General features: G+C 37.1%; 1 protein-coding gene across 2 annotated transcripts in view; it reads left to right on the forward strand.

The window, feature by feature from the left end:
• TTC17 (tetratricopeptide repeat domain 17) overlaps positions 1–18,584 on the forward strand; it is a 113,546-nt gene that overhangs the window by 30,185 nt on the left and 64,777 nt on the right. For both annotated transcript variants that reach the window (XM_045808782.2, XM_045808783.2), the window contains exons 6-15: positions 2,602–2,711; positions 3,302–3,446; positions 3,917–4,056; positions 5,458–5,618; positions 7,271–7,383; positions 9,467–9,613; positions 11,961–12,076; positions 12,232–12,397; positions 13,589–13,666; positions 13,803–14,027. In XM_045808782.2, coding sequence (XP_045664738.1) covers positions 2,602–2,711; positions 3,302–3,446; positions 3,917–4,056; positions 5,458–5,618; positions 7,271–7,383; positions 9,467–9,613; positions 11,961–12,076; positions 12,232–12,397; positions 13,589–13,666; positions 13,803–14,027 — 1,401 coding nt within the window. The remainder of the gene's footprint in view (positions 1–2,601; positions 2,712–3,301; positions 3,447–3,916; positions 4,057–5,457; positions 5,619–7,270; positions 7,384–9,466; positions 9,614–11,960; positions 12,077–12,231; positions 12,398–13,588; positions 13,667–13,802; positions 14,028–18,584) is intronic.

Genomic DNA, 18,584 nt, shown 5'->3' on the forward strand with positions numbered 1-18,584 from the left:
TTTGGTCCCCATTCTGAACGTAAAAGATAAAGATCAAAGCATTTGTTGATGTGGAAGAAAACTTTCTCAAAGGCTGTCAAAACAGACTGAAACCCAAGTCATAAGTCAGTTCTGAAAGAATGTGGCACATACCCTTAACCACCTATACAAGTGTTATAACCTCATTTGTGTCACTTAACAAATCCTATACATTCCTTGAAAAGAGAATACTTAAGGCTGATTAATGCAGAATTATACTTAGTTTTAGGGGCACCTGGGTGGCTCAGTTGTTAAGCGTCTGCCTTCGGCTCAGGGCGTGATCCCAGAGTCCTGGGATCAAGCCCCACATCAGGCTCCTCCACTGGGAGCCTGCTTCTTCCTCTCCCACTCCCCTTGCCTGTGTTCCCTGTCTCACTGGCTGTCTCTCTCTCTCTGTCAAATAAATAAATAAAAATATTTTTTAAAAAAGAATTATACTTAGTTTTAATCTTAAAAATAACTTTTTAATGAAAATAATTTGTCCTTGTGGAAGAAATTCAGACTGTATAAAAAAATCTATAAAAGAGGGGCCCTTAGGTGGCTCAGTCAGTTAATCTTGATCCTGGGATCAAGCCCCATGTCAGGCTCTCTGCTCAGCGGGGAGCCTGCTTCTCCCTCTCGCTGTGCCTGCCCCTCCCCCTGCTTGTGTTCTCTCTCTCTCTGTCAAATCTCTAAAAAAAAAATCTGTAAAAGAGAAAGTAAAAAAATACTCAGAGATAATTCCTGTCTTACAATGTAGTCTTTTATATTTTTATTTTTACATATCTTTATAGTTAAAACTTATTCTCACAAGATAATTTTTTTTTTGGTAAGAAAATGAGCAAGAACGCAGGGAAGGTAGGGGGGTGGTGGGCAGAGAGACAGGGAGAGAGAGATTCTTTAAGCAGGCCCTGTGCTCTGCGCCTGACGCGGGGCTTGATCTCATTTCCCAGAGATCATGACCTGAGCCGAAATCAAGAGTTGGGCACTTGATCCACTGAGCCACCCATGCACCCCGAAGATAAATTTTTAATAGTGGAATTGTGAGCATCAGAGAGTAACCACATTTTAAGGCTCTTTACATAAATGTTGTTAAACTGTCCCCCAGAAATGCTGTACTTACCTAACATTTCTACAGTTAATATCTGAAGTTAATATACAGTGTAGCCAACATTGAGTGTTGGCATTCTTTTTAATCTTTGCGAATTTGTAAAAGGAAAATTTGTATCTTTTTTATTTATGTTCTTTGTTAAGTTTTACATCATTTTACCTAATTGGCCATTGTTTTTACTTTTGAATTGTCTGTTCATGTTTTTGGCCCATGTTCTCTTATATTTTGTCTTGTATTTTTGTGTTTATTTTTAGAGCTCTTTATGTATTACACAAAGTAAACAATGAGTGTCATATGTATTTTCCCCAGTTTGTTTAGAACTTTATCACCTTTTTTTTTTTTTTAACTTTATATGACTTTTTTTGCCATGCTGAATTTGAAATCTCTCTGCATGGGCTTAAACTATGTACAATTGAATTTTTGTCATGGTGTTTCTTTTTAGAGCTCTTTATGTATTAAACAAAGTAAACAATGAGTGCCATATATGTTTTCCCCAGTTTATTTAAAACTCTGTGACCTTTTTTTTTTTTTTTAACTTTTTATATGACTTTTTTTGCCATGCTGAATTTGAAATCTCTCTGCATGGGCTTAAACTATGTTTTTGTCACGGTCCAGTTCAGTGTTTTGACCTCTGTGTAGCTGAAATTTAGTATATGTTATGAGATGAAAAAATCCAAGCCACAGAAGGAGCAAACCGATCTGAATTTCTGTTTAACTTCACTTATTACTCTAAAGACTTATTACTAAAGACATAATTTTTAGCGGTGAAGGTTTGGATTGTGAACACAGATGACAAAAGAACGAATAAAAATTCATCTTTTACAAAAGGATAAGCCTGTCATTTGCTTATGTATGTACCTTCATTCATATGTTTAAAGATTTTTTTTTTTTAATTTATTCGACAGAGATAGAGACAGCCAGCGAGAGAGGGAACACAAGCAGGGGGAGTGGGAGAGGAAGAAGCAGGCTCACAGTGGAGGACCCTGATGTGGGGCTCGATCCCAGAACGCCGGGATCACGCCCTGAGCTGAAGGCAGACGCTTAACCGCTGTGCCACCCAGGCGCCCCTCATTCATATGTTTAAATAAATAGGAAACTTTGTTAATTTCAGGAATTTCATGTTTGAACAACTGGCATTTCTAAGTAGGTCAGGTCCTAACTTCTAAAGTCCTGAAATAGGAACCAAGAAGTTTGGGCCACTTGGTGGGCTTTTCAGCTTAATTTCCCCCTTGAACAGGAGCTTGGAGTTGAGTGGTCTCTCTGTGGAGATGACACCTGATGGCACTTACTTGCTCAACTGATGATCAGGAGGCTCTTTTGACAGGTGTAGTTTTTGGTACTTTGTCCCCAGCTTATTCACTGGTGTACTTCCGTGTCCTTCAGCTTAAATTTCAGAAGAGACAGAATAGTAAAGGTGCTCGTTTTGAACATTCTAAGTCGAAGAAAATGTGTTGAGTTGTGTTTGATTGTCATCTTACCTGTTTAATCTCTAGAATTCTTCCTCATGGGTACTGTATAACATGGCTTCATTTTATTGGAGAATAAAGAATGAGCCGTATCAAGTAGTGGAATGTGCTATGCGAGCACTTCACTTCTCTTCCAGGTAAGTTTTCTCCCTTTCTGGACTTCCTGATTCTCCATGTAACTCAGGACTGGTAAAGAAGCAGTACATAAGAACACTGTGAAGAAGCATTGTGTTGTACTTACGGTCTCCTCTATCCCTATTCAAAGAATTTAGTCCCATCACAAAAAAAATGACAGATGTCAAAGAGTTCACAGTGATAATAGCACAATATTCTTCTGATTTCCATTAGGGAAAAAATATATAATGTAGACGCCTTCTGATTCACTTGAGACTTGAATATAAGGACCTTGCCTGGAGGAATTAGCATAATTAAATTTTCTCAAAGCAAATAATGAGCCCTGAAGCATTTTAAAATCATAAAATGTCTGCCCGACCTTATTTCTGTGGCAAAATATATGGCTATCAGATTAAATTAAGTATCATCAGTTATATAAAAATGTAAGAGTATAATTTTCTTAAATTGTTTTCTCCATCTGTCAGTACACTCAAAATTATTTTCCTAAGTTCAATAACTTCTAATGTAATTTTCCCTTGTCAAGTAGTTATACAGAATCATGGAGCACATACTTCTCTCCTAACACCTAATTGCACCTCTCCTTCTCTTTTAGGCACAATAAAGACATTGCCCTGGTCAACTTGGCAAATGTTCTGCATAGAGCGCACTTCTCTGCAGATGCTGCTGTGGTGGTCCACGCAGCTCTGGATGACAGTGACTTCTTCACCAGTTATTACACTCTGGGAAATATATATGCAGTAAATACAACTTTATGTTTTCATGAGCCAAACCAGTTGCTATTTTCTTTTCTTTTTTAAAAAATTTATTTTCAACTAATAAATACCTTTTTCCCTTCCTCTTTTGGTCTGAACAAGGAAAAGTGAATGGAAATGAAGAAATTATGGGGAAAATACCTCAACACAATAATGTATCCTAATAGTCCTAGCCTCTTGACAAAAAAAAAAAGAAAAATAATTAAATTGATAGGAATCTTAAATTCCTGCAGAATATACCTCTGAAGATAACAATACTTTCTAGTTAAGCAGTCTTACTGCCTATCTTATGTTGTAGATTTGGTCACTGATAAAAAATAATGTTCACTGTAGAGTGAGATTAAGTGTGATCTCATAAGTCGTTAGGGGATTTGGACAGATCCAACCACGCCGTGGCTAATGTTTTTCCTCCTGTGTGTGTGTGTATATGTATGTGTTTGTTTTTGTCTCTTCAGATGCTGGGGGAGTATAACCACTCAGTGCTCTGTTATGACCATGCTTTGCAGGCCAAACCTGGGTTTGAGCAAGCTATAAAGAGGAAGCATGCTGTCCTTTGTCAACAAAAACTCGAGCAGAAATTGGAAGCCCAACATAGGTAATTGGGAGAGAAAATTTCACTGAAGCCCTAGCACTGTAGAACCTTAGGTTAGACCTGTGTAGGGTGATGTCAGTGTTAATTTGTTCTTTAGAATTAAAAACACCTTTTCACTACTGCTAGTCTATCCCTTTTCTCCAGATCCAGGGGAGTTAGCACAACTCCAAGGTTGTGTAGAGGACATAGTATGAATTCCAGGAACTAGAGAATGTTTGCAGTAGATTCCGTCATTTAAGTCTTTTTACTTTTGATCATCGATTACTTTTATGAAGTCAGATGGATTGGGGGTGCTGCCAGATAATTAGTAATTCGGTTATGTTTTAATTTCCACACAATACATTGTCAGTAAAATCACTTCCACATGCTATATTTGATCTTTTTCCCCTTTAGCTGCTAGGGTTGGACTAATGTTACATTAGTTAAGTGACTTTGAGAAACATTATTTGGCCCATATTTTAATCAGATTTCTGTAAATTGTACAGTGATGAAGTTCTGTTGTACTTGGTGCTTGCAATATACTTAATAAAAATGTATTTGATTCCATAAATAGCAGGGCCAGTTAGGAAACTTTACCTAACTCGAAGTGAATTGTTCTTATGGAATTAGCCTTAATGTTTTGAGGCAGCTTTGATTATTGGAGAATTAAATGGAGATTTGGAACTTATTAAACTGTTGCTTTTGCTTATTTTCCAATCAATTTAAAGCATAATGTGGTGAAAAAGAAGGAATGACCACTTGTTTATACTGGCTTCTGTTACACCTGATCAGAACTTGTCCTGGTTGAGCAAATTGGTTCTCTGGTACACAATCTGTACAGCTCCTAAATCTCCCATGTGTTACAATGTAATAGGTTAAAAGGATTTTGTGACTAAATATAATCAGGCAGCAGATACCAGGTGGTTTCTAAGCCAGGTTTCTGTGTTTTTTTCCAAAATCCACAAACCCAAGGAGCTAGAGGTCAAGAGCAAGGTACTGTTGGCCCTTTCTCTTAACCTTGTCTTTATGTAGAATCAAAAGCAAAGATGGAAAGGTGACTTTGAATGTCAGTGGAACCTATAACATAGACTTGGTGGGGGGAAATAGTTGTTGAATATGTCAAGATTTACAGTATGTTGCTGTGTATCTTTTGGGTACCTGAACAGTTCAACACACCATTTAATGTCAAGATAGTTGTATGTAAGGGAAGAATTTTGCCTCTATCCATCTTTTTGCCTCTAAGTTTTAATAAAACAATTTATTTATTTTGCCCTATTATTTTTAAACTTGTAGTACAGTGGTTGTATGTTAAAAGGAAAAAACTAGCAATTATTGCTGAGGACCAGAAAAACCTATATAGTAAGTGGGTTTAAAACTTCAGTTTTAAAACTCTGTCACTTTCTCCTGGTGTTAAAAAACGTTAAGATCCCTCCAGCGAACACTGAATGAGTTGAAAGAATATCAAAAACAGCATGACCACTACCTAAGACAGCAGGAGATCCTAGAAAAACATAAGCTGATTCAGGAGGAGCAAATCTTAAGAAATATCATCCATGAGACACAGATGGCAAAAGAGGCACAATTAGGTAAGTATTGATTCCAAATAATTGAAGACAGGTTAGGAAGTTCAATTCTAGCATGCTTTTACTTAGCCCTAAAGCAGTATAAAGTTGTGCTTATGAGTTTCCTGAGTCTTAAAATCAAGTCATCATAGAGGGTATACCAGCGGGCCTGGGGAGCTGGTTTAGTCTCTCTAGTTTTGTTTTTTTTTTTAAATCACATTTTCAAGTAAAAATGAAATTTTTTAGATCCTAGAAGTCTTAACAACAGTTGTTCGGCCCACTTTGATTTAGTATGCATGCCAGTCTCTTAGAGATTGCCAATTTAAGTATGCATGCCAATCTCTTGGAGACTTTGTTAAAATACAGATTCTGATCATAGGTCTGAGGTAGGACCTGAGATTCTGTATTTCTAACAAGCTCCTAATATTTAATGTCTGTTGCTGCAGGTCTGAAAACACAATGCAAGTAACATGGCCTTATACCAAGTAAACACAAGCCCGACACACCCTTGAAACAAAGCAGCCACACTGTCAAGCCAACACTGGCAATAAGGCTGTCTTATTTTTCTTGCTCCCTTAAAAACAAATATTTTATTTTAGAAGTAAGATTTTGGGGGCTCCTGGGTGGCACAGCGGTTAAGCATCTGCCTTTGGCTCAGGGTGTGATCCCGGCGTTATGGGATCGAGCCCCACATCAGGCTCCTCCGCTATGAGCCTGCTTCTTCCTCTCCCACTCCCCCTGCTTGTGTTCCCTCTCTCGCTGGCTGTCTCTATCTCTGTCAAATAAATAAATAAAATCTTAAAAAAAAAAAAATAGAAGTAAGATTTTGGGCTAGAATTTGTCTCGAGCAGGAATTCTTAACCTGGGTCAATGGATTAGTTTCAGGGCGTTCCAAAATGCTCCCCAAAATTACATGTAGTAATATGTATGTGCACATTTTTTTTTTCTGGGAAGAGGGCATATAGCTTTTATTAAAATCTCTTTGAGTCCGTGACCCAGAAATAGAACCACTGTCTAAGGACACTTGGGTTGACAGGATGTCAGTGACTTGATTATATCCAGAATGTTTCATTTCTGATAAAACCCTAAAGGAACAGATCTAACAGCTGACACCAAAGAATAAATTAGTAGAATCCCTTATATTATAGACTTCTTCTTTGATAAATATGTTGATCTGGAAGGCCTCTCAAATCTTTGAACCTTAGCTGTGACCATTTAAAGTCCATTTTACAATCCACCTGGTACGTTTTTGCTATTTTGAGTATAAAGAGTATGTTCAGTCCTTGGGGTTATTTACTGCTTGCTCTTTACTACAATACAACCAGAGCTCTTGTATATAATTTTGAAACAGAATTATGAAGTATTAAAGCAGATTGTCTACAGAGAGATGGCTAAAGTCTCTTAAAACAATGTAATCAATAGATTTTACTGTCCTAGAATGTAATTACCAGAAGATATTTTGGTGATTTAGTGGAGCCCCTTTGTTTTTTATAGGTGGAGAAACTGAAGCTTCTTTAGAATGATTTAATTTAGGAAACCATTAATGAGTGTTTCCCTGTATAGTACCCCCTGTGTAAGTACTCTGCCAGGCTCTGAAACTAAATGACTCAGACCAAAGAAATCATGTTGGCATTGCCGATTTTTCTCAACAATTGTAATTTCCTTTCATATTCCAGGAAATCATCAGATATGCCGTCTGGTCAACCAGCAGCATAGTTTACATTGCCAATGGGACCAACCTGTGCGCTACCATCGTGGAGATATTTTTGAAAATGTGGATTATGTTCAGGTCTTTTTCTTGGTCTTTTCTAGTTCTTATAATTTTGCATATCTAAAAGTAATATTACTTTTCCCCCCTCGATTCCTTGTATATTTGATACCTAAATTTGTGACTCATTTAAGGTTTTGAGTATGTTTATGAAGTCAGATTTCGTAGCTAGTACTCTGTTACTTCATGAATGACATTACCAGTTCCCCCAAGTACTGGTTGTATATGTCTTTGTTTCTTTTCTCCTTTACCACAAGAGCTAGATTGGGCTGTTACTAGTATTTAACTCAAAGCCTCCATCTCCCTTTTAACTTATTAGAGTAAGACCAACAATTTAAAATTTGGGAAGGAGTAGCCATGCTCTTTCCTAAATTTAGTCATCAGTCCAGTTATGTTGCTTCAACCAAAAACATTAACAAAAAGATCATTATCAACAGAAAATTTTTATTAAGCACTATTGCTACATGCCTGGGTGTTTTCTCTCTCTTTCTGTCTCTGTGTATAGCCATACATATACGTGTGTGTGTGTATATATATATATACACACATACATATACATGCAGTCATACACACACATACAATCCCTAGACTAACTAGTTGGGAAGACATAATAGATATTTATATGATGCCAGAGAGCATCTAATTGGGCTGATATAGATAGTAAGCACAACCAGAGTTCCAAGTATCATTCAAAAGGATGTTGGAAATAAAGTAAAGTTTATCATATCCTACTGAAACCTATCATGTCTTTAATCATAGGCACAGGAATTTCCAGAGATAAGCAGTTAAGACAATTAATAGAACAGCTTCTACAGGAAGACAAACCATGAAGAATTAGTACTCTTTAATCTAAAAAAACCCAGACCTCATTGAGAAAAAGAAGCAAAAACTAAGAGGCCATTTAGGGGAGATGTAGTAATAGGGACCAAAAGCTTCCCGTGATTTTTGTCATCTAGTTCCTAGCAATATCCCATGTTTAGTTTTCAAACACAGTAAAGGGAGATCAGACTTACACATCTGAGATTATAGCTCCCTGTCTTTTTTTTTTTTTTTTTAAGATTTTACTTATTTATTTGAGAGAGCCAGAGAGCACAAGCAGGGGGAGCAGCAGAGGGAGAGGGAGAAGCAGGCTCCCCACCGCTGAGCAGGGAGGCTGATGCGGGGCTCAATCCCAGGACCCTGGGATCATGATCTGAGCCGAAGGCAGACGCTTAACCGACTAAGCCGCCTAGGTGTCCATATAGCTCCCGGTCTTAAATCCAAGCATTATTTTAAGGGAAAAAAAGGTAATAATATTTACAAATGATATAGACTGAAACCAAGGTAACTTTTGGATATCATAATGGTCTCAAGACAGACCATTTGGAAGACTCCCCTGTAACAGTGTAGCTTCAGTATCATATATCCATAAGTTGCATCTTGGTTATATAGTGAAAGAATCCATTCTTCTCTACTCCCTTCCATCCTGGTCCCATTCCCTTATCTAAGAAGGTTTTAGAAATACACAGGAATTGGGGTATCCCCTAAGAATATCAAACATTGATTTACCTTGCTTTGGAGGAGGCTGTATTTGTTTTTTTTGTTTGTTTGTTTGTTTGTTTTAATAGGAAGGCTGTATTTGTATTTGGAGTTGATTATATAATAATTATAATGCCTAAATCATAGCTATATTAAACTCCTGAGAGCCCTTTTTCAAGTTCCCTTGCTTCTGCCACAGCACACTAATTCTATAGAGTAGTGATCATTTTAGTCTAGATAGGGCAGGGTAATAATGAGCCAAACCTCTTAGATAATGAGCTCACCTTTAAACCTAAAATACACTAAATCACAGGAAGTAAAGGGACAGTAAAGAAAGGAAGAATCCATGCCATTTTTCTCATATGCCAATGGCACAGTTGATTGAAAGTTGCTAACTATGCATTGTCTGAGAGAATAGTGTTGGGGCCTAGTTCTGAAAATGTAAAAATCTGATTACTTTATTTCTGACCTACTTCCAGATTTCCTACTGGGTTTGAGTATTCACTGATGTTTGGGGTTGGATTAAATCTTAGTCACAGATTCTTTTCTGCTTCAATTTGATTCAACTTTTCTCTTTATTTTCTAGTTTGGTGAGGATTCATCAACCTCCAGTATGATGTCTGTGAATTTTGACGTTCAGACAAATCAGAGTGATATCAGTGATTTGGTCAAGTCTTCTCCTGTAGCCCATTCCATTCTCTGGATCTGGGGCAGGGATTCTGATGCGTATAGGGTAAGTTAATAGAGGATGATGAAGCAGTTTTCTCAGACAAGCTTTCTTTTTTTTCTTTTTCTTTTTTTAAGATTTTATTTATTTCTTGGACAGAGAGAGACACAGCTAGAGAGGGAACACCAGCAGGGGGAGTAGGAGAGGGAGAAGCAGGCTTCCCGCTGAGCAGGAAGCCTGAGGCGGTGCTCAATCCCAGGACCCTGGGATCATGACCTGAGCCGAAGGCAGATGCTTAATGACTGAGCCACCCAGGCGCCCCATGACTGAGCTACTCAGGCTCCCCTCAGACAAGATTTCTAAAAGCACTGGCCCTCACCTTCATTGATTAATATAGTCCCTATCACTGTTCAACTTAGTTCAACAAACACTTAATCAGCTTCTTTTTTTTTTTTAAGATTTTATTTATTTATTTGACAGAGAGGGAGGCAGCCATCAAGAGAGGGAACACAAGCAGGGGCAGTGGGAGAGGAAGAAGCAGGCTCCCAGCGAAACAGGGAGCCTGATGCAGGGCTCGATCCCAGGACCCCAGGATTACACCCTGAGCCGAAGGCAGACACTCAACAACTGAGCCACCCAGGCACCCCTAATCAGCTTTTATTAAACAGAAGGCATTCTGCTAGGTAGTAGATTAGCAAGACACAGGGTCTGCCTTGAGGTCTTCTTCCCAGTCAAGTGGGGCATATAGACACTCTGATTTTAGTTTAAAACTTTGAACTCTGAGTATAATTACCAATCCTAGAAAGTTTCTAAACTTGACCTAAGTATATGCTGGTATATACAGTTGACCCTTAAACAACATGTCCCCCCATGCAGTCGGAAATCTGTGTATAACTTTTGTTTCCCCAAAAACTTAACTACCAATAGCCTGCTATTGACCGAACCCTTTCTGAGAACATAAACAATGGATTAACATGCAGTTTTTATGTTATAGGTATTATGTACTGTGTTCTTACTATAAAGTAAGCTAGAGAAAAGAAAATGTTATTAAGAAAGCCATGAGGCAGAAAAAATGCATTTATAGTACTTCACTGTATTTATCAGAAAAATCCACGTGTCAGTTGACCTGCATCGTTCAAAGCTGTGCTGTTCAAGGGTCAGCTGTATTTCACTTTTTCTTCAGCATTCTTTTATCGAGTCCCCATCTGTGCGTCAGGCTGGTACTGTGGATATAGTACAAAAGCTCTTTGCTGGAGCTTACATTCTATCAGATGATACAGATAATAAATCAATAAATATGTATTTCTTTTTTTTTTAAGATTTTATTAATTTATTTGAGAGAGAGAGCTCAAGCAGCAGGAGCAGCAGAGGGAGAGGGAGAAACAGGCTCCCTGCCGAATAGGGAGCTCTATGCGGGGCTCAATCCCAGGACTCTGGGACTATGACATGAGCCGAAGGCAGACGTTTAACCAACTGAGCCACCCAGGCGACCCCAATAAATATTTCTGAGCTAGCTAAGAAATAATTATGTGTTGTCCCATGGGGATACCAAGGTATGAGGACAGATACCATGAATTTTATTCAGTATTAAATTTTCAGAATTTAATCGAGTTTTTGTTCTATCAGAATTAATATAGCCACTTAGATTTAATTCTATGTAAAATAAATTCCCCAAAGTTTGATAGCTTCAAGATTTAAGTTTAGTAAGCCTCTGATGTGTGTTATTTATATTTAGAAAAAATGAACATTTTACAAATCAAAACAATTGTGGAACTTTGGCATTGGCAAAGAAAAGGTCTTAGTTCAGGGAAAAGTAGTTTTTTGTGCCAGTTTTATAAGTTTATATATGCTTTCAGGTACAAATCATAAACTCTGCCTCAAATTGACTTAAACAGAAAATATGCCTCATATTACAGAAAGTCCAGAGATCAGAGCAAATTTTGGTTGATTCAGTGGGCCAGTGATGTCATCAGTGACCCATTTCTTTCTTTTTCTTCAGTTTGCCATCCATAGTATTGTTTCATCCTAAAGCTTGTCTTCCTCACGGTCATGAGGTGACAGCCAGCAGCAACTTAGAGCAACACGTTCTTTGTTCCTATGTGGCATAAGAGACTAAGACTGGCTTTTCTTTCCAGAAGCCCCAAACAAGCCTCTCCTTGTATCTCATTGGGCTCAGCTGACTTAGGCATGCCCAACCCTGAACCAGTCTATGGTAAAGCAGGTAGAATTACTGACTTAGACAAATACCCTTCAGTAGAAGGAATATTACAGAGTCTACCATAATGTCTACAATTATCTTAAAATACTAAATTGTTCAATTATCCTAGTATATTTATGTTCTTTTAAAAGTTTATTTAGTGTGTTGAAATATTGAATCCAAGGAAATTTATGAGACACCTTTTCTCTTTATTAGGACAAACAGCATATTCTTTGGCCTAAAAGAGCAGATTGTGCAGAAAGCTATCCTAGAGTCCCTCTTGGTGGGGAATTGCCAACGTATTTTCTGCCTCCGGAAAACAAAGGACTCAGGCAAGTGCTGATGGATTTGGCAAAGCACTTGATTCTGCATGATTGTCATCTGCAGTTCTTTGAGAGCACCATCCTTGGACTTGAAAGGTTAAGTCTTTATCTTGAAATCACCCAAACTTTGAAAATATGAATCTTGTTCCTTTTTCTTGTGCCAGGATCCACGAACTCAACAGTGATGATTATTCTTCAGAAGAAGAGGCCCAAACCCCTGACTGTTCCATAACTGACTTCAGAAAAAGCCAGACTCTGTCCTACTTAGTCAAAGAATTAGAGGTCCGCATGGATCTGAAAGCCAAAATGCCAGATGACCATGCACGAAAAGTAAGGCTCACTTAGGCTGGTGTTTATTGCCGTCCATTCTGGGTGACTTCACAAGCCTCTTAGGTGAACACAAATTTGATAGAAGGCAGTTACTGAACTTAAAGTTTTTAAAAACTGAGGATAGAGTTAAAGAATTGATGGAATCATTAAGAAGATATTCATGCTATTGAAGGAGTGCCAGGAAAGTGTACTTCTGGGCTGCTGTTGACGCAGAGCATGTAAGCACTCTCTCTAACGAAGAGTGCTGCAAAGAAAGATGAGCAATACAGAACTCTGTTTATTTAATGAAGTTCATCTACGGAGGCCATTCTGACCACTTCAGTTTAGCTTTGCATCCATCAAGCCTCCAGGAGTTTGTATAAATTGAAAGCTTGAAGATTGTCTTTCTGGCCTTATCAACCCTGCTTTGGCCTTATATAAGGTCCTTGGAAGTTTGTATGAATTTGATAACTACTCTGCGGATATTATAGACAAGTTCTGTTATGCTTTGTTCTTTAATTCCTATTAATTATGTATAAGTGAGAATGTTTTTTTATTGACTAGAAAGTCTACATTAGATACCATTCCATAGATAGAAATGAAAAATTACTTTTTTGCAGAGAAAATAGACCATCACAACACCCTTTTTTAAAACTTAATTTTAAAACTATGAACAGTTACTACTTACGGTCAACAAACATTTACTGAGGCGAAAACGTTATGTTCCAGGCACTGTTTGGAATGCTAGGAAAGATAAATAGACCATGATCCCTACCTTAGAGTTGCTCACAGTTATACACACGTTACAAGAACGTAGCATAATTGAGGATCCAGCGCTTTTCCAGTTAGGAAAGATAGAAGATTTTCGTTGCATCAGGTATTATGTGCTGTTGTCTTTTGAATAATTTCTCATTTGATTTTGGGTTCTTAGGTTGACTTTAATGGGATATGGTGTATCACCTTAATAGTGTATGTGGTATGCATCTTTTAACATGTTTTAGTTAGAGGAAACTGGGGCATTCATGTAAGCAGGTCAACACCTGTTGGTATGTTGATGACCTTATGTTTTATATATATAGATATATGATTATAAATATCTGTTCAAATTAGCTGTTCCTGAGGAGCTCAAGTAAAGACTGCTATCAATAGATTTCTTTCAAATGTCTTCCTTGTTATTTTCAATTGAGTCAGTCTTCCTTTTGATGTTTTCAGATTTTGCTTTCCCGTATTAATAACTATACTATCCCAGAAGAAGAAATTGGGTCATTCTTATTTCACGCTATTAATAAGGTAAGTTGCCTGTTTTAGACATCTGAAATTTAAATGCTTAGTAATTGTAATTAAAAGTTAAAATGCATGCAGTGAAAATCCTTGTTAGAACTAGTACTATATTGTTGTATTAACTGAGGTATTTTGGGTTTTTCAGCCAAATGCCCCCGTCTGGCTGATACTCAATGAAGCTGGACTCTACTGGAGAGCAGTAGGAAACAGCACTTTTGCTATTGCTTGTCTTCAGAGGGCTTTGAATTTGGCTCCACTTCAATACCAGGACATTCCTCTTGTGAACTTGGCCAACCTTTTGATTCACTATGGTCTCCATCTTGATGCCACTAAGCTGCTACTTCAAGCTTTGGCCATCAATAGCTCTGAGGTGAGGTTTTATGTTTCTTTGTAGCTCCATGTACTATGTGGGGGTAACTCAAATTCAGGGTACAATTTGTATTTTTCTGGGGAAGGCATGAAAAAAATCTCATAATTTATATCAGAGTAGGAGTTTGCATACTTTGAGATAGCATAAAACAGATTTTGTTTTATCTTGTTTTTGATGTGTTTATTTTTTTATATTTTATTTTGTGCAAATATGGAATCATGATAATCACATTTTTCTGTATCTTCTTGTTTTTACTCCCAGATATATCTCAGATATATTTAATTTCTTTTTTTTAATTTTAATTCCACTATAGTTAACATACAGTGTTATATTAGTGTCAGGTGTACAATATAGTGATTCAGCACTTCTATACATCACCTGGTGCTCATCACAACAAGTGCACTCCTTAATCCCCATCACCTCTTTCATCCATCCCTCTGCCCACCTCCCCTCTGATAACCATCAGTTTGTTCTCTATAATCTCTTGGTTTGCTTTCCTCTCTTTTTTTCCCCTTCCCATATATTTATCTGTTTCTTTCTTTAATTCCACATATGAGTGAAATTATATGGCATTTGTCTTTTCTCTAACTTACTTCATGTAGCATAATACACTCTAGTTCCATCCATGTCATTGCAAATGGCAAGCTTTCATTCTTTTTGATGGCTGAGTAATGTTCCACTATATAGATGACTGCATCTTCTTTATCCACTCATCAGTCAATGGACACTTGGGTTCTTTCCATAATTTGGCTGTTGTTGATAGTGCTGCTATAAACATCGGGGTGCATGTGCTCCTTTGAGTCAGTATGTTTGTAGCCTTTGGGTAAATACCTAGTAGTGTAATTGCTGGTTCATAGTGTAGCTCTATTTTTACCTTTTTGAGAACTTCCATGCTGTTTTCCAGAGTGGCTGCACCAGTTTGCTTTCCCACCAACAGTGTAAGAGGGTTCCTCTTTCTTGGCATCTTTGCCAACATCTGTTTTTTCCCGTGTTGTTAATTTTAGCCATTCTGACATGTGTGAGGTGGTATCTCATCGTGGTTTTGATTTGTATTTCCCTGATGATGAGTGATATTGACCATCTTTTCATGTGTCCGTTGGCCATCTGGATATGTTATTTGGAAAAATATCTGTTCGTGTCTTCTGCCCATTTTGTAATTGGATTGTTTTTGAGTATTGAGTTGTATCAGTTCTTTATATATTTTGAATATTAACTCTTTCAGATATGTCATTTGCAAATATCTTCTTCCATTCCTTAGGTTGACTTTTAGCTTTGTTGATTGTTTCCTTCGCTGTGCAGAAGCTTTTTATTTTGATGTAGTCCCAGTAGTTTATTTTTGCTTTTATTCCCCTTGCGCCAGGAGACCTATCTATAAAAATGTTGCTATGGCTGATGTCAGAGAAGTTACTGCCTTGCTCTCTTCTAGGAGTTTTATGTTTTCAGATCTCACATTTAGGTCTTTAATCCATTTTTGGTTTATTTTTGTGTATGGTGTAAGGAAGTAGTCCAATTTTATTATTTACTGACTAGTTTTTCCAACACCATTTGTTGAAGAGACTATCTTTTTTCCATTACATATTCTGTCCTCATTTGTTGAAGATTAACTGACCATATAATTGTAGGTTAATTTCTGGGTTTTCTATTCTGTTCCATTGATCTATATATCCGTTTCTGTGCCAGTACCATTCTGTTTTGATTACTACAGTTTTGTAATATAACTTGACATCTGAAATTGTGATGCCTCCAGCTTTGTTTTTCTTTTTCAGAATTGCTTTGGCTATTCAAGTCTCTTTTGGTTCCATATTAATCTTAGGATTTTTTGTTCTAGTTCAGCAAAAAATGCTGTTAGTATTTTAATAGGGATTGTATTCAGTGTGTAGATCACTTTGGGTAGTATGGACATTTTAACAATATTTTTTCTTCCAATTCATGAACATGGAATGTCTTTTCATTTGTGTGTGTTCTCTTCAATTCTTTTTATCAATGTTTCACAGTTTTCAGAGTATAGGTGTTTCACCTCTTTGGTTAGGTTTATTCTGGTATCTTATTATTTTTGGTACAGTTGTAAATGGGATTGTTTTTTCAATTTCTCTTTCTGCTTCTTCATTATTAGTATGTACAAATGCAACAGATTTCTGCACATTGATTTTGTATCCTATGATTTTACTGAATTCACTTGACAGTTTTAGTAATTTTTGGGGAGTCTTTAGGCTTTTCTATATGTGGTATCACATCATCTGCAAATAGTAAAAGTTTTACTTCTTCCTTACTGATTTGGATTCCTTTTATTTCTTTTTGTTGTCTGATTGCTGAGGCTAGGACTTCCAATACTATGTTGAATAAAAGTTGTGAGAGTGGACACCCTTGTCTCGTTCCTGATGTTAGGGGAAAAGCTCTCAGTTTTTCCCCATTGAGGGTGATGTTCGCTGTAGGTTTTTTATATATGCCCTTTATTATATTGAGGTATGTTCCCTCTAGACCTACTTTGTTGAGGACTTGTTATCATGAATGGATGTTGTACTTTGTCAAATGCTTATTCTGTGTCTGTTGAAATGATCATATGGTTTTTGTCCTTTCTCTTACCGATGTGATGTAGCACATTGATTGATTTGTGAATATTGAACCACTGTTGTATCCCAGGAGTAAATCACATTTAATTGTGGTGAATGATTTTTGTTAATGTATTGTTGGATTCAGTTTGCTAGTATTTTGTTGAGGATATTTGCATCTATGTTCATCAGAAATTTGGCCTGTAGTTCTCTTGTTTTGTGTCATTTCTTTATTTTAAATGAGTGAAATTTATAATTATGTGGTTAATTTATTTTTAGGAACTTATGTTTAAATAAGAATGACATAGCTGCTAAAAATATACTGCCACTTTTTTATGTCAGTCTGAAACATCTGGTTCTTTCTTTATCCTACTCATCACAGTATGCCTGCTTCTTAATATTGCACTGTTTTATAACTTTAATTTATAGATATCTTTATACCAACCAAGCCAGAACACAGTTTAAAGGTTGCGTTGATAAGAATAGTTAGATGGATTAATATTCGTGCCCTGAACCTCCCACATGCAGCCCATGGAGTTAATCACTACTTTTTGTGTGTGTGTGTGTGTGTGTGTAGTTAATTACTCTAGTTCATAGTTTCTAAGATACAACTTCTTTTTTCGTATTTTAACATCTCTGAAATAAGGATACATGTTACAGTTGATGACATCTGAGGTTTGATGAAAGTTATAATAAGTAAACAATTAAATTGCTCTTATACCTAGGGTTTAAATGTTCGTAAGTTTTGTAACCAAAAAACTTTTATTTTTTTTAAGATTTTATTTATTTATTTGAGAGAGAGCACAAGCAGGGGGAGGGGCAGAGGCAGAGGGAGAAGTAGGCTCCCACCCAAGCGGGGAGCCCAATGCAGGGCTCAGTCCTGAGATCATGAACCAAGCCAAAGTCAGACGCCCAATGGACTGAGCCACCCAGGAGCCCCTCCAAAAAAACTTTTAAAAGAAGTGTGCATGAGTGGTTTAGGTTTTTTCGTGATATCTCAGAACTAATTTTTTAAGTATGAGAAGAAAATATTGCCTGTTAAGAGTTTCCCTTGAAATACACAAATTCACAAGTAGATTTTAAGCCGAAGTTTACAATTGCTATACTGTACAACAGGCCTGGTGCCAAAGAAGCATGTCAAATATTTGCTGTGGGCCAGGTGCAGGTACAGTGAGCAGATGCTATATATGGGATGTGATGATTGGGCCCCCAAAGGGAAGGCTCAGCACAGCTGTATTCCCCCAATACTTGTTTCACTTTCTGCTGCCACCAGCCAAGGCAATGAGGCAGTATTCTTCTGAAGAAAAAAGAGCTCCTTTAGAGATTAATTGCCTTTCTGTATTTGAAAATTACACTAAAATTTCAGTTGTGAAATACTATGGTACTACAATAATAATAAAAAGATAAATTAGTGCATCAGAATAGATCCCACAAAAATACACCTTAATCAGCAAGCACCTTCCCCCTAACTATCAACATTTGGAAATAATTCCTCTAAGTTTCTTCTATTCTAATATTTCATAGTGTTGCAACACTGTTGCAGTGGTGATCTTTAAAACTTACTGTATAAAAAAGTTTTATCACCATATAGTTTTTACTAGCCATCAGTAATGGCTGCTTATGAATTTGTATACCACAGCTTACTCCTCTGTCGCTGGATGTTTAGATTGCTGACAGTGCTTACCTATTATCAATAATGGTTTTCTGCATAAGGCTTTTTCTGCACTCCAGGTAATTTTCTTAGGAAAGATTGTTAGCCGTGGAATTACTAAGCAATTGAGTATTTTCATGGCTTTGATACAAAAGGCCAAACATCTACCAAAAGATTTGGGCCAATATGTATTGACATCGTCAAGGTCGGGAAGTATTCATTTCATCTGTAGCTTTGCCAGAATTGGGCAATTGAACTAACTGCTAACTTTTATTATTGTTTACTAGAGCCAGGCACCATACTGATCGCTTGACATGTGATAACTCACTGAATCCTCACACCAGCCCTGTGAGATAG

This window comes from Ursus americanus, chromosome 24 (genome assembly GCF_024610735.1).
Source record: "Ursus americanus isolate L20-20 chromosome 24, mUrsAme1.1.p, whole genome shotgun sequence".
Taxonomy (NCBI): domain Eukaryota; kingdom Metazoa; phylum Chordata; class Mammalia; order Carnivora; family Ursidae; genus Ursus; species Ursus americanus.